Source organism: Bombus vancouverensis, chromosome 7, assembly GCF_051014615.1.
Source record: "Bombus vancouverensis nearcticus chromosome 7, iyBomVanc1_principal, whole genome shotgun sequence".
NCBI classification, from domain to species: Eukaryota; Metazoa; Arthropoda; class Insecta; order Hymenoptera; family Apidae; genus Bombus; species Bombus vancouverensis.
The window spans coordinates 12,562,177-12,578,552 of record NC_134917.1 but is presented as its reverse complement, the minus strand read 5'-3'; the positions used below and the strand labels follow the sequence as shown (position 1 = coordinate 12,578,552).

Below are 16,376 nucleotides of genomic sequence, written 5' to 3'. Positions count from 1 at the left end.
AGCAAAATCACTTGAAAGTGCGACATATGTACGATAGATAACTGGATCACAAGTATTGTATACCGAGAACTGACACTCTCAAGACTGTAGGATAAAAATATGTACAGTAGAAAACTATGGAGTTCCTATAATATTAACTTGTAAAAAGTAGACACGCATACGATTTTCCTATTTCGACGCAAGTACGCGTACTTTTCCGTATGATGCTTTGAAAACTTCGCAATTAGTGGGCGGCATTTTTTTGTCTCAGCGATAAAATTATGATAAACGCCAGCAAAAGCTTTTCATTAACGTAACGCAGAATACGTAAGTAAAAAGCTGCTGGACTGGATCTATGTTTTGTCGCACAAAATGGAAAAGCGGCTTTCAAAATCTTGCTAGGTACAGTTTGAATAATCGCCAACGTCACCTGCTATCTGACTTTCATTACGTTTTATCACAAGAACTGGATCTTTAGAAGTTTCCACGACTTTCTTTTCTATATCCAAATCATATAATAGTGTAGCTTGTAATGCGTTATACATACCAGTTCTTGCATATCGAGATGCCTTCGTCAATTCGTAGACACTGGCTGCCAATGTTAATATATCTGTAAACATAAATCAATAGTTTAAATATAAAAGTTTTCTCTATTGCTACTTTAGTAACAAAGATATTCAATGTTTACAAGCTTTAAAAAAGATTTAAAAAGTAATGGGTTACAATTCCATGGGACTGTAACTAGATCTATAGTTGAATATGCAATTGAATATGCTATGAACATACCATTATCGTTGTATACAAGAATGCATGGTGGGTTCTCTTTCTGGCGTTTAGTAGCATTTGCGATTTCTCGTTTACGACATTCTTGGACAAATTTTATTGCTTCTAACCAATACTCCATAGCTTTATGCACGCGTTGATTCATCGTGGTCCCACGCAAACGTTCCATCTGTTTAAGGAGTATATTATTGTATATTATTTAATACATTTTTATTACCAAGAAAGCAAAAAGGTTTATAATTACCTTTGCAATCAAAGTTATGACGCGTGCATGCTCCCTCAAATAATCAATGATTAAACGATCGACACGTGATGGATTTCCTTGAAGGCGAGGAATAGGTATATTATTTGCACTTGTCACTCTTTTGCCAGGAAAATGAGCAGCTAACCCAGCTTCACATTTCTTTCGTTCTTTCTCTAATTGTTTAAATTGTTCGTAAGTTTGCTCTAGTCTGAAGTGCAATATGCTTGAAGGTGCTGTACGTCTAGCTGCTCCACTTCCATTTCTAAGGCTCAGACCTCCACCATAGAGTACAGAAAATAGACGTGGAACTGGAAGTGGTACAGGAACTGGCATTACTGGTGGGAATACTCCAGATCTTACTGTACCAGGATTTGGTACTATTCCTGAATTAAAGAGGACATCAGCAGATGGAATACCAGGACTATTTTGTATTCTTGGCATGTGATGTCGTTGTTTCATGAGATAATTAAAAGTATCTTTGTTCACTGAAGACCCTGCGATTTGATTAGTCAGATGACTTACTGAAGGAAAAGCTATATCTTTGGTAAGATCAAATCCTTCCATCTTATACGTATTAGTACTATTAGGCTGCTTCAAGTCCTGATAAGATGTGGAACTTTGTGGTAACATTTTTAAAGTCTCGCCGTTATTGGCAGTGTAATGTTGATAATTGTGATATCCATATTTTGCAATTGACTGGTGGGTGTTACGCGAACTTAGATTTTTTGGAAATCCAATTGGTGAATATGTCTTAGATTCAATAGTCTTTGATTTTGGACTGATAATTTTCAGTAAATTATTATCAATTCTATAATCATTATTAGTAAGACAATTTTCGTTTGTGTCTAAATTATTAATCGATGATGTGGTAAAGTCGCTTACACTTGGATAATAGTCGATTAGTTGTTTAAATTCTTGGTCCACAGCTTGATTTAACTTGTAGCTACGAGCTTGTTGTTGCAAAAATTGAAGTTGCTCATTTGGTATGGAGATATTTGCCATGCTTAATCTACTTGAGTCATGTAAATCCTTATAATCATTAGCATTACTCCGTTGTATATTATTCCCAAAACAATTATGCAAATTTGTATCAGCCGGAGAAAAATGTTGTAATGGAGAATTTGAAAGAAAGCCAGAATCAATACTCAAATCAGTCATTGCTGAACTTGGTCTATAACTTTGATTATTGGCAGTCATGCTGTATAATTCATGCATAGAAGGTGTTGGATTATTATATGTATTAGCAGTTCCATTCTGTCCAATATTATTATGATATTCCAATTCATTCAGAGTAATTGGATCAGGTGAATCTAGTGCCAATGTTAGAGCCATGTTCAAATTAAGATCTGGGTTTGTGCAATTTTGTATTCGCTGATAATTTCCAAATAGATCTGATGTGCATCCTGGTGTTGACAAATTTTCTGTCCAGTTAGACTGTTTACTTGTGTTTGTCTCATTTGTGGTTGTTAATAAATCATTGCATAAAGGCATAGTATTTCCACTAACACAGCAATTTTCACTATTTGGACGTAATACATACGATTGTGAATCAGAAGGATACGTATTAGGATATGCACCAATCCCATTGTTATATAAATTTCCTTGATCTGATACTTGTCCTACACATGTATTGAGACTCAATGTTTTGAGTTCTCCACAGAGATTGTTATAATTACATTCAGGTTTAACATTATTAGAAACATTATTCTGCAATTTATTAAATGTTGAATGCATGTTGAAACGATCCATAGTAAAATTAGGATCTGTACTATTTTCCATAATACAGGATTGAGTATCTGAATAATATTGAATATTGCCATTATAACTAATATTGTGAGCGTTGTCACCAACAATTGAATCATCATCAAGAATTTTTGACACTAAATCATTGACCATAGGATTATTTAAATCCTGACTATCTTCATCTTCTACATTCATCTATATAAGTAAATAATTAAAAAAGATTAAATTAGTATTATAATACAATCTTTTTCATTATTTTCAAAGAATCTTCAAGTAATGTATTTAACATTTATATTTAATCACAGATAATACTAAAATATATAAATTATATAAAATATTTTGTTACTGAATTTAAATCTTTTATTTTCATAAACATAAAATATATAGGTAAGAATAAATATGTAAGTTCAATTATATTTAATTTAAATAGAATAAAATGAAATTTCCTTTCTGTATACATATAGGTTATTCTAAGTAAAATATGTGATAAGTAAAAATATTTAATTTTAAAACTGAACAAGTTCTTAATATTATACAAAAGCAATATATTATTTTCAAATACTTGTATTTAAACATATAAATATAACATTTTATGAAAAAGACATATAATGCATTATAAAGTAATGTAATGGAAATATTTAAAACGAAGTAATATATAGCCCACTAAAATATATACATATACAGAATATTTTACAATATTTCAAATGTGATGTAAGTTACATGTTTATTTCTTTTAATTTAAAACGACCTTTTTATATAACTCTATCAAATATAAAAAAGTAATTTTACATATAAAAATCAGTTACTATTTTTAAGTTCCTTACATTTTTTTGTGTATTACATTCCATTAAGTCGTAGTTCCAATAATTATATTCTGTATTACATCTGTCAGCTGGATAACTGTTTCGTGGTTCCAACATGTTGATATTGCGGTCAACCACATTATTCTATAAAAAAAAAAGTAGTTGCATTTGACTCAAGACAGTTTAAACCCTTTATTATATTTTAATAATATGAGACTATTAGTAGTTACATGAATCTTTGTTCCTACAATCTCATAATTATTAAGTATTATAATATAGACTAGTGTGTTAAAAGATAATTATTAAAATACATTAACATGATTCTATACATGAAAACCATTATTATAACACTAACTTTAAATTCATCAGAATAAATTTACTCCTTCATTTACGACTTCATCTCAGAAGCAACAATTTTAAATTAAAATCTATTATAAGCATAATTACGTATCGTATACATCGACAACGAACTAAAATCGAATCGTTTTTATCACAATTAAATTATTAAATGATTATAATCAAAATTATAGTCTTCATATCGCATATTAAACGTTTTCTTCTCTCATTGATCTAAATGAGATTTTTTAAACAACAAAATTACGCCTTTTTGGACGTTATGTTGGAATTATTACTTTATACTTTGCAGTAAAGGAAAATGAACGTCACTTTTTCAGAAATGAAGTCGGAGCCGCAGTTGCTTACCTTGCTAACAGTAAAACCATTGTTGCTGATAATTGCAGCCAAATTGTGCACTTCGGACAGAGCCATTTGTTAAAGATCACTGAAAATCACCACTCCTCCTTGCCATCACCCTTTCACTTGTGCGGCTGCCTTCCAGCAGTTGCACACCCACACCAACCTATGCTTTCTTTAAACGTAGCTGGCTAGCATCTCACAAACTCACAATGCACATTAACGACAGTACTATGAGAGAACAGAACACGAACAGAATATAGATGGAACTATGGTTATATAGTTATTATATATATACGTTACATATGCGTATATAACCACATATGATAGTATAGTCAAGTGTGTTAAATAAGAACATTAAATACCGCGCACGAATGTACGATATTTTTAATTCAAGTTTATTAAGTTTTTACATTATGTATACTCTAGTAGTTAATAAAACGCAAATTCCCGAAATGTTCCAGAGGAAAGATATCTTTCCCCTAGGAAAGTGTACCTGTTATTACTAAACTTCCTGCGCGCGTGCGCAAATGAGGAAGTATTCGAATGTTGCAATTATAGTCATATAAAATATAAACGGTCTTATACGACTGTGGTCACACGATCATAATTGTAATACTCTAAATCATAGAATACAAATATATCTTTTGACGTAAAAGTGCAATTGTTTTATTAACGGCGGTAATCATGATATAAAATATAATTTGACAATTTTATGTTAAATGAAACAACATTCAAAACTATATTTTTGTAAAATTCATTAAAACAATTTAATGTATTCAAATTGTACTTTTTTTTATATGCGCATTTTATTGTATATAAGTAATACATCTTTTTTCTAATATTAATTATATTATAAAATATGAAATAAATAAAATACGAAATTCATATAAGAGAAATATAAATTGTAACTTTCAGCATACTACTGGGTCAGTTTGTACAGTCTTACTATCTACTTCAGTTTCCTTATTTAGGGTGCAATACTTATTTGCAATATTAACTATTTCTCGCAAGGTAGTATTTTCTTCTTTTAAAGTACTATATACCTCTTTCTCTTTCATTTCATTTTCTTCGTCCAAAGCAACTGCAGTTTTCATTACTGCTGCCATTTCATTAATCTTTTCTGCTTGATTAGTAATTATCTGTAATTTCATAGAAGAATCATTCATAAGTATTAATAAACTACATAAAAAGAATTTTAATAGAATTAATGAACTTGAATTTCATACATTTAGTATGATGACTTTTGATCAGTAATAATAAATTTTAATTATTAAATATTAAAATTTTAACGTATTCTATATAATAAAAAACATTCATTTTGATACAATAATGTAATACATAATTGTATGTATAATGTTTATGCTTACGTTGGCATATTTCGCATTATGTAATGTAGAAAGATCTGTTTTGCAGAGACGCAATAAAGATGCTGTCTGTTGCCTGTATTTAGACATAATTAATTCAAGAGCATGGTGATGGTCTTCTAATGCCTTTTTCAATTCCTTATTTTCAGCTTGTAATTCTTGCAAGTGCTTGATTTCTCTCTGTATTCCCGAGATTAACTGTATATGTGGCCTCTGTTTTGCTTCAGTGTTAAGGATCTCTACTTCTTCTTGATACTGTAAATGCATTAAAAAAAGTATAAAAGATGAACTTTATATAGTTTTATAATAAAGAATCGTGTTAAAAATCTAAAAGAATAAGTTTTCACTTTATTATACTTTGATATCTTTTATTTTACTTATGTATGTCTGTGAATTTTTTGATTAAATTGTTATATTATATAAATAAATTGTTTACCTGCTTCATATTAGCAATTTGACCACAAACTGATTCTATTTCGCTTATTAAATTATCTGCTGTATTTTCATGATCTGATATTCTAATCACTAATTTTTTAGCATCCAATATGATTTGTTGAAAAGTTAATGACATCTGTAAATATATGTAAGCATATAACATATAAACATATTATATAAATATAAGCTTTTAACAAATTAGTTACCAAAAAATTATATTGTTTTATTAAACATACATACACATTTATTAGATATTATCAACTATTAAGATATATATACATATATTTAGTATATATATAAATATATTTATTTTCTTTGAATATATTCTTCACATTTTTCTTTTTATGTATTTTGTATATATTTATATCAAAATATGTTTATTGAAGTTTATATATAGCTTTTATATTACCATGTTTCAGATTGTTATTGATCAATTCAAATTATTTATAAAAGGGTTTATATCTTTTCTTAATATTCTATATAAATATAACATTAAAATAATTTCGTAGTAGTATAATTTTCGTTAAGAATTAATATGTTTGTACATAACCTCTATGCAATGCTGTAGTAGTCTATTTAAATGGCTTTAATATCATACTTATTAGTTTTAATGAGCACAGTGTCTTATAAACGTATTTGTAAACATTTTTGTAAAAAAGATAGTTAAAACTCGACTACTATAAAATAGGTTATACTTACATCCAAGCTGAGATATACATTTTATGATAATTTAAAAAAATATATTTTTTCATTTACCTCTTAACGATAAAAATCTTTATACTACAAATTTTAAAAGAATTTATTTATTAATTCATCCAATTTTAATTGTGTAATTGATGAATAAGATCAACGTCACATGAAAATATCTCGTTCCTTATTCCTCAGTTGTATGGCAGGTTTGTTTATTTTCTATCACTTCCGTAAGATCATTGGTCTACCAATCATTGACTGACCGTAGAAATTGTTACATGTCATAATTTCTTACATATGCAGTTAACGTTATATATAACGGTATATAAGCTAGTATAAGTTATAAGTTTTTGTTTTCCATAAATTATTTCTTTTTTTAAGCATTTGTATCGATCATAATGATTTTTTTAATGAAATGCATAAGTAACGTATTAGATAAATTTTTTTGTTAAAAATCTGCTACAAACAGGGTAAGAAAGATTTGCACAATTTACATATCAACATTCTTTGTTTTTTTTATTTCTATGTAACTAACTGTTATAAATTGTTAGTTATATATTATCTAGATTATAATGTAGTCATTATTCTACATCATTTTTTACGAAGATTATTATCTATTGTTAATAGTTATTTATTTTCGTAAAATAAAATGTTCAATTAGAAATTCTTTATATAAATTTTTTCTTTTTAAAATGTACATACAAACAATAACTTATATATAAATAAATTTTTTTAATCATTTAATTGTTTTGATAACAATTATTTTATTTAAATACTATAAATATAGAACCACATTACATTTAAATATACATTTATATTTTTGTTGGCAAGTATCAAATATTAAAGAATGTTTTATGTGTCATGATATAAATACTGTTATTCTACACTATATTCATACATATATATGAAAAGAATTTTATAAAATTTTGTTCGTTTATAAAGAATTGTTTAAATCAAAAAGTAGAAAAAAAGTTATTCATGTGTATTATATTAATGTATAATAAAATAATCACAACTACCTCAATAAAAATAATCACAACTACTTTAGCTTCGAGCCAGACATTCATGTATATTATATACATATATTATAAATACTGATGTAACTGTTAGTAAATTTAATTTGTTTCATACTACAAATTATCTATTTCCATTGCTGGATTATCATAAGATCTCTTTGATTCTTCATCACTTCTTTCTGCCCAACTTTGTTTTTCACCAGATGCGTATAAACCATATATCACAGCTCCTATCAAATAAACTGCACCAGCAATAATAAAAACTATCCTCCATTCTGCAGCACTCTATGAAATATGTTCCAATCTCATTAGTTTTTTTAACATCCGTTAATTACTAATTAATAATTATTAATTGATTTTATAGTGTTATAGCTAATGGTAAGTATGATTTAACACAAAGTTATATAAATATATAATGATTTAAACCTACTTTATTTTGGACAATATATCCAGTAATAATAGGGCTCACAACTCCAGGTAAGGTAGCAACAGTATTTCCTATTCCCATAAGCACACTGGCATGCTTAGGAGCAATATCCAAATGATTTACTCTATAAAAGAATATTTATATAATGTAATAATATATTTTATAGAGTTAAATATAGAGTTAATGTATTTATAAAATGAGATATGTAATTAATGAATTCTTAAAGTAAAATCATAATTTATATAAGATACATAATTCAATTCATTCAACTTGTTATATTATATGGTATTGTAAATAAATAAATCCTCAGTTTTCCTGGCATATATATGTATCGTATGATATGTATATACTATATCGTATTTTATATTCGGAATTCGAGAAAAATTACCCAAAGCCGGACCAAGCAAAGCCACCAAGGCCAACTGCTATAGTGATACAAATAACCACCCCCGTTGGCGTTAAGATAAAACCTGTACAAGTCATGAATATCGTTTGAAATACAAAAGCTCCGCAATTAAATAACTTACGCACCTGAAATAAAATAAATACTTTAATCGTGAGATTTTTATTGTATTTCATATTTGTATTACGTGACCCTTGAAAAAGTACTCGAAAACAATATATTAAAATTAATAAAATATAAATAGTGTGTTAATTAAATATTTTATTTTGAAATGTTTTTGAGGGAAGGGGGGACTGGAAACAAGATAAAAAATACGTTTGTTTGAAATAAAAATTATTTATAAGTATTTAATAACAGACCTGCGTAGTCGATAGGATTTTCTCTGTTCTGAGATAATCTGCTAAGTGTCCAGAAAATTGAACAACGAGAGTCATAGCTAGATACGGTAGTGCAGATAAATATCCAGTTTTATCCAATTTGAAATCCAGTACATCTAAAAGTAAATTATATTTAGGACAGAGTATATAATTTATATTCATTAAATGAACGTTCAATTGATCGAACCATTCATAAATGTCGGTAACTGAGTAAGCATGGTGTAAAAACCCCAATTTTCGCTAAAATGAGCTGCAACGATTGCCCAAACTGGTGGAGATGTGAGCATAGCTTTCCATGGATGTGTAATTTTCTATATAAAAATATAATATAATATATATATATATATATAATATATAAATTTCTATATATTAAAAGAATTCTATAAATAAAATGTAAAAATATAACATTATGTATATATTAATAATAATGACACATAAAAATTTAGCAAAGCAAATTAACTAAAAAAAAGTTCTCGATAAAAAATTATTGACAATACGAAAATTATTGAAAATAGGGCGGTACAAAATGATACAATTTCTGAAAGTGAATTATCTAATTATTCAAATTTTTTAATCTTTTGAGGAAGTGTAAAAGAGCATAAAAACTGTTCTGTTATATCATGTTATTTCTTAACGCAATCTTACCTCTTCTTTATTCGCATTTCCAAGGCTACTTTTAATATATTCAAGTTCAGCTTCAGAAATAGATGTATCGTCCTCCGGTTTATCCTTCACGATTATCCACCAGTAAAAAAACCAAACAAGACCTGCTGCTCCAAAAACGTAAAAAACAGAAGCCCAGCCAAGGTGTTCAGCCATTAAACCGGCAACCGGCATAGCAAATACAGTTCCAAAGAAACTTCCGGAGAATGCAAGAGTCGCTAATTTTGATCTTTCCAAGGGAGGTGCCCACTGTGCCCATATTGCATGTATGCAAGGATATGTTACACCCTAAATTCAAATGATTAGAAATTATTTGAGCAATCAAAACCTACAAGATAAAAAAAAATTTACTTAATTGAAAAATAGTTATTCCGAAAGTTTATTGTTATTTTGTCGTATTTTTACTATTTATTAAAACAGAATAACAGATACGAGTAATAAATAATATGCATAAATGAATGTATGATAGTGTATTTTGTACACATCTATAATAGTGAATTTGGATACGTATAACGTATGTGTAAAAATATTCGCTTTGTATACAGGGTGAGTCACGAGAAACCGGATTTCTGTATTTATCGGTTACTTGTCTCGACTAACCCTGCATATTGAGTGTGTTTTCTACTTGACATTCTATCTGCAAAATATACTTATTATGTCTCACTTTTTATCTTTGATATAAAATATGAGATTATTAGGAACTTAAAAAAGGATGAGAAATATGTTTTGGAAGATGTTAAACGGGTTATGTGACATTTTTATAAGTCAATATATATTTCCAACATTCCAGTATTATCTTATTTCTTTTTCTCTCCAATGAATGGAGTAAAAGGCTCCTAGTGCAAAATAAAAGATATTATTCTAAGAACAGGAGTGAAGGATTAATAAATGAAGTCATTCTTAAGAACAGATCATTATTTTTCAGGATCAATATGTTAAGCTAAAGTAAAGATTTAACTAATAATTTTAAAAAATGTTAATTAATACACAATTGAACTTAAATATATATTATTATTATGCGTACGTATTATTAAAAAGCAATAAACAAAATTTATCCAGATAAAAGGAATTTATTTATACTTAATATCATAATTTTAATATGGCTTACCTCGCAAATTCCTTCCACTATTCGCAAAGCAACCAAAATGTAAACGCTCATTCTGGCTAGGGGTGGTGTGATAATTGTAAGAAAAGCTGTAGTGGCGATTCCAATACCAAAAACTCTTTTTCCGCCAATACGTGCGCCAAGCCATCCTCCCAGTAATTGAGTACTTATGTATCCGTAGAAAAAGGAACTTAAAACCAGCCCTTGTGTTTTCGAATCCCAGTCGAATTCTTGTTCCTGTAAATGATACTCTGAATACATTTAAAAGTGATCAAAGTTAATGTATGATTCGTTTGTCTGGTGTAATAGTATATTTTTTTAAGCTTCTAAATATCAAACAGTAAATAGTCACTGTTGTATTTATCTTTTATAGATACTAATAGTTTTTAACATGTTGAACTTTTTGCTTGATTTTAGTTTATTTTTAATTAAAAGAAAAAATACGAGTTTACAGAAAAAAATACAAAGTTTACGAGAAAAAATACAAATCAAAATAAATTTTTGTATTAATGTAGCGTTAAACGGAGATCTTAAATGCACGAGTTTCTGAGTACGCATTATATAAAAAGAGCAATAAAACAGAATTATATATTTACAAATCCTCTTTGATATACCTATTATGATAAAGATAATGCGTGCATAATCATGTCAGATAATTATTTCACAACTGATAAAAAATATTCTTTGTACTAATCTTACGCATTGACATATCATCACTAAAGTCATATTGTAAATCTATTAATATAACTTATCGCAACCATTGTTTCATTTGAATTTCGTGCTATTTATCGACAAATTTTTACTGATATTTTTTTTATTTACATAATATTCGCATATGTACACCTACATTTAAGTATGCAAATTAAAAACGAAGTTAAATATTCTAAAAATGAATAGGATTAGAATTAACGACTTAGAATTTAATCACTTACAAAATATTCGGTTCCATTTTTATCGATTTTGTGAACCTTCGCGGTCATTGCGACAATGGCTACGCTTAAATTTACACGAAGAATGTAGGACGTAAAAAATCCAAAAAATGCTAATACTCCAACTACGTATCGTCTTTTTTTCCAAAACTTCCAGGATGGTATGAGTTCATCTTCGTATTTGACGCTAGAAAATTGCCAGTGTTATAAATTCTAACATTTTGCATTTCGAAAGTACAATTTCTATAATTTCTTAAACAGTTAACGATCTTTAAACAATGACATACAACTAAGGAGATGATTTTGTAAAATTGTTAGCAATCCCATGAGAAATAAATAAACATAATGTTCAACGCAAAAATATGCGTAAAAAGTCATCAATTATGATGGAATGGAGCAATCAGATGGAAAGCTGCAATACTCACGTTCCGTATTCTGTATCCTTGACAGACTCAACCGAGGATTTCTTTCTCTCCATCGTTTCCTGAAAGGTTACCGATTTCAAATGCAGTTTATTGTCAGAGAAGCTTGGTTTACAGAACTATAAAACAATTATAAAACGTATCCCTCTTTACATATTTACAATGAGATAATGGGTTAAAATCTAACTCGAAATTTATTACATTTTTCCAACGAAGATAATTAATACTTTAATGGCACTTTTAAGTATTCATTATAATTTCTTATTGTTACTTCTTTCAAACTATGTAGATATTATTGAAAATTTAAATTAATTATTTCTGATACTGAAACACGTAACATAATAAACTATTGGTATACTCGAAAAATATCTGCAAAATAATAGGATTAAACATAAGATTAAAAAATACTTTAGGACATTATAAGCTATAGATTTTTAATTTAAGAATGGCACAAATTATATAAATTTTTCAACAAACTATCTATCTAGCTTCTTGTGAATTATATTAATTTGGAATGAATGATGCACGAAAAGTAATAAATATAGCGTCGTAAAACAGTTTTTTAAAAGGAGATTTAACTTAAAATAATTTTTAGCATATTATGAACATGTTCATCACTTTTAAAAATAGTAAGTTTTATGATGTGCTACAACTAGAATAATACATACAATTATATAAACAAATATACATAAGTACCAATATCGAGGAAGAATTTCGCTAACAGCAGTGACCTAGTAATATTTCGAAAGTAGAAAGTTCCGTATCTTAGCAGACAGTTATATACATTATAAATATATATACACAGAACAATACAATCAACTTATGCTGTTTCAGAAATGTAACAAAGCGACGATATTCAAATCTTTAATGAAATAGTGATTTCAAAGTTATTTTTTCTTTCCATTCTACAGAAGGTAACACAGGCTACGTTGCAACCTTTCAGTGCAGTGCATTTTAATATACCGCGATTAAAGATATTTTCCAACTCTCTTGTACAATTCAACAAATTGTTGTGTATTACGATACCTGATCCGAATATAAAATTAATCTTTCAAGCACATCAGTATCCATAGGCATTCTATTGACATATTCCCAAGGCATTTCGCCGTATGTATCGCGACAACCTGTTACGCAAAGCAACAGTTGTGACACACGTGCACCTCTTGAACACGTTTAATGGTGTTAGTTTGACGTTTCGATTATATTCACGATAAAAATATATGGTTTTTTATTACCAACCTGCGTATTCACAATTCAACTGAAGCCACTTCCTGTTCTGTTATTTAACAAAAACAGATCCATCGAGATCTGCCGATAACAAAGAATAGCTTGAGAATTGTTCCAAATGATATTTATAGTAACTGTGTTCGACACATATCGCGATTTTCTAAGAAACTTAAAGGTGATTCTTTTTGTTTTTATTACGATTAATATATTTTTAGAATCGACTATAACATACTTTAGTGTCACTGTGATTTTAGTATCTTGATCTAAGTTCGATCATATTAATTTAATTTACTAATTTTTACGCTATATCTAAATATACTCGTTATTCCCGCACAACAGATGTCTTTGCGTTTGCACTAAAATACACGAGTTATCCATAAACGGTAAAGACTTTTAATCCTAGCGGTGTCAATGAGGTGTGCTCGCGATCGTGTCTGAAATGATTATCATGATCCGAACGATAGGACTACTCTTTCAACTGAACGTTTGGAGATTATTGATCGCATGTCGCGTCACTTTCATTTTGTACGTTCTGCTTCAAAGTTTTATGGAACCGCTGCATATGCGTTCAGATAAAATTTGATAAAGAAGGAACAATTAAACGTGTACGTAAAAAGATAATTTACCTATTATTCGAAAGTTTAATCGTCCATAACGCCGAATATAGATAGCTTCTATTTGATTCGTTTGTCTAATGAATTTTTCTTGTGTCATTCAGAATGTACGTAACAAAATTTTAAAAAAATTTAAGAGCGATGTATTTTTGTGGAATCAGTGTTGTTCATTAAATAGCACGTACCGTTGCTTTCGAGGATTTTTTGCCATTTATCAGACAGCTTGTTCGATAAATTTTTTTTTCATGTATTTCTTTCAACCTTAATTCAAATGAATTCGATTGAATCTATTAATTTTGCAATAAGGCATATGTGTAATTCGAGTATTAAATTCACTGCCTACGTCTTACTATACATTTTATTATATATCTTCCATCGGTATTATAATATCTATCAAACTGAAAGTGACAAGAATTCACACTTGTTAACTTCTGGATCAAGTGAAAGTAAAGAGCTGTAAGTTTAGAAATGCTGCGGTTGTGGATCACATACTAGTTGCATATTGGATCGCGCATACTGGATCATAGATTCGATTTACAGGATATTCCTCTTGTGCAATTGGAACTAATTGTAAGTAGTCAAACCTATTGAGAATGCCTGCTTTTGCATACATTTACACGTTTACATTAATCTCGTATTACGTTCGCCATAGTTTTTGTTATACATCAGATCTGATTGCTCTTCAGATTAGTTGATTTGTTAAGCTACTTATTATACAATTGAAATATAGACGAATGAAAGGAATGGAATTTTTGTTTCAAATTTGTTATGTATTTTATTATAAATTACTTAAAGTTTAATTTGTTATTTCGCAATGCACATGTTTATAGTTATTTAATTTAATTTTGTATTAAATTCAGGTAATTTCGCTATACAACAAAAAACAGACAAGAACAAATTTTAAAGAAACTTTTAAGGATTTATAACGAAAAATATATATACAAATGTAAATATAAAAGTGATGAAAAGAAATCAATTATACCCATCGCATTACATTAGAATCCTATTTGAATACTAGAGTTCATTACACGATGATTACTGCAATTATATAATATAATTGTGTCCTCCGAGCAATTTATCTCGTAATATCCTCAACATCGCGAAAAATAGAAGAACAAAAAACTTCATGAATTATGAACTATAATGAGTCATATTGCACGTATTTCCAAGTCGAGTTGCTATACAAAGGTACTATACAAATGATTATGTACCGTGGTATACCTAATAACTGATCATTGTTAGATTATTCATTTACAGATGCAAATTTTCATATCGCTGATGCTGATAAATTATGAATGATACGAATAACATGATCTTTTTAAAGCATTATTTCAAAAAAAGTAATGTATGTATTTCTCTAAATAAATAACGATATACAAGGTAATTAAAATTTGTTAAGCATATTGTGCAATAATGTATCAGAAGCACAATATTTATTAATAATTTTAATATAGTAATGTACAACTATAATTTTTATTATTGCGTAAGAGAACTAAATACGATTCATGATTTTCCACAACGAAAATCGTTATATTTATCTTGGAAAATAATTATTCATACAAAGATTTATATACGTATAAGATCTGTTACAATACCTGTAGAAAGTCTCAAGGAAATCCAGTTTACGAAAGGTAACAACGCTACGATAGACTTTATTATTAAAAAAAAACCATCGTGGTATTTGATCAAAGGTATTCGATCTAAAATCGGTTATATCGATCTTAACGGAATAAAATTTATGCACAAAATTTAATTCGGTAGTCATGCTTAAAGACTTATTTGTAGCTTATGTAATTTATTTGATTTTATCATATATTAATTTTAATTTAGAGTAGTATATAAATAAATAATTTTATTTAATATTTCTTCATTACTTGTTAGTTATTGAAAAAACAAATAAATTTATGATAACCTTTTAAATATGCTGCATTAGATTTGTAAGTAACTATACATGTTTAAACTATAAAGAACTCTTATTAAAGGTCAATTTAATTTGACCTACTTTTACAACTAGAAAATCTTGAACAAATACAATTGGTTCGTGTTATCGAATTTCAGATTCTAATTTACAGTAAGTTATGTGTAATATCAAAGATTTCCTCTTCTGGTAATATGTATCTTAAAAATTGTACATAACAATAATTATTTCAACATTTTTAAATTAATGTATTACATACGTTATAAATATGTTACATATTTATATTAGTATTATAATTCTCTTATAATAATGAAATTAAAAATTTATTATCTTATGTTCTATCTTTATTATTTACTTACAATTTTTAATCCTTGCAATCAAATTCATCAATGTCACAAAAGCTTTAGTTACCACTTATTCACAAATTTACAACCGAAAAGTAAAGAAACTAGATCACTATATAATACTATTGTCACAAAAAAATACGAAATATGTTTATTACATTATTCAAAGGCCAATAGGAAAACCTGTAAAAGTT

At 28.0% G+C, this 16,376-nt stretch overlaps 3 protein-coding genes across 8 annotated transcripts in view; all 3 read right to left on the bottom strand.

Annotated features, from left to right (window-relative positions):
• The window catches only part of LOC117156000 (Exonuclease tos), a 39,024-nt gene extending 34,120 nt beyond the window's left edge, over positions 1-4,904 (bottom strand). For all 4 annotated transcript variants that reach the window (XM_076619890.1, XM_076619891.1, XM_033332617.2 and 1 more), the window contains exons 1-5: positions 4,255-4,904; positions 3,574-3,696; positions 1,007-2,944; positions 766-931; positions 527-589 (exon numbers count right to left, since the gene is read on the bottom strand). In XM_076619890.1, coding sequence (XP_076476005.1) covers positions 527-589; positions 766-931; positions 1,007-2,944; positions 3,574-3,696; positions 4,255-4,320 — 2,356 coding nt within the window. In that variant the 5' untranslated portion in view covers positions 4,321-4,904. The remainder of the gene's footprint in view (positions 1-526; positions 590-765; positions 932-1,006; positions 2,945-3,573; positions 3,697-4,254) is intronic.
• Positions 4,905-5,014: 110 nt separating this feature from the next.
• On the bottom strand, positions 5,015-6,995 carry LOC117156056 (FGFR1 oncogene partner 2 homolog). The gene is made up of 4 exons (XM_033332756.2): positions 6,804-6,995; positions 6,049-6,183; positions 5,616-5,867; positions 5,015-5,387 (listed from the first exon to the last, which is right to left on the bottom strand). The coding sequence occupies exons 2-4, from the start codon at positions 6,181-6,183 to the stop codon at positions 5,160-5,162; spliced, it is 615 nt and encodes a 204-aa protein (XP_033188647.1). The 5' UTR covers positions 6,804-6,995; the 3' UTR covers positions 5,015-5,159.
• An 842-nt stretch (positions 6,996-7,837) lies between these two features.
• On the bottom strand, positions 7,838-16,333 carry MFS9 (major facilitator superfamily transporter 9). 3 transcript variants are annotated; one of them, XM_033332572.2, is made up of 10 exons: positions 16,198-16,333; positions 12,083-12,141; positions 11,661-11,844; positions 10,732-10,965; positions 9,606-9,911; positions 9,148-9,271; positions 8,943-9,076; positions 8,569-8,711; positions 8,184-8,304; positions 7,838-8,038 (listed from the first exon to the last, which is right to left on the bottom strand). In XM_033332572.2, the coding sequence occupies exons 2-10, from the start codon at positions 12,133-12,135 to the stop codon at positions 7,868-7,870; spliced, it is 1,470 nt and encodes a 489-aa protein (XP_033188463.1). In that variant the 5' UTR covers positions 12,136-12,141; positions 16,198-16,333; the 3' UTR covers positions 7,838-7,867. The 3 variants fall into 3 exon arrangements, with proteins under 3 accessions (XP_033188463.1, XP_033188462.1, XP_033188461.1); XM_033332571.2 differs by lacking the exon at positions 16,198-16,333 and adding an exon at positions 13,319-13,834; XM_033332570.2 differs by lacking the exon at positions 16,198-16,333 and adding an exon at positions 13,106-13,263.
• Positions 16,334-16,376: the final 43 nt, after the last annotated feature.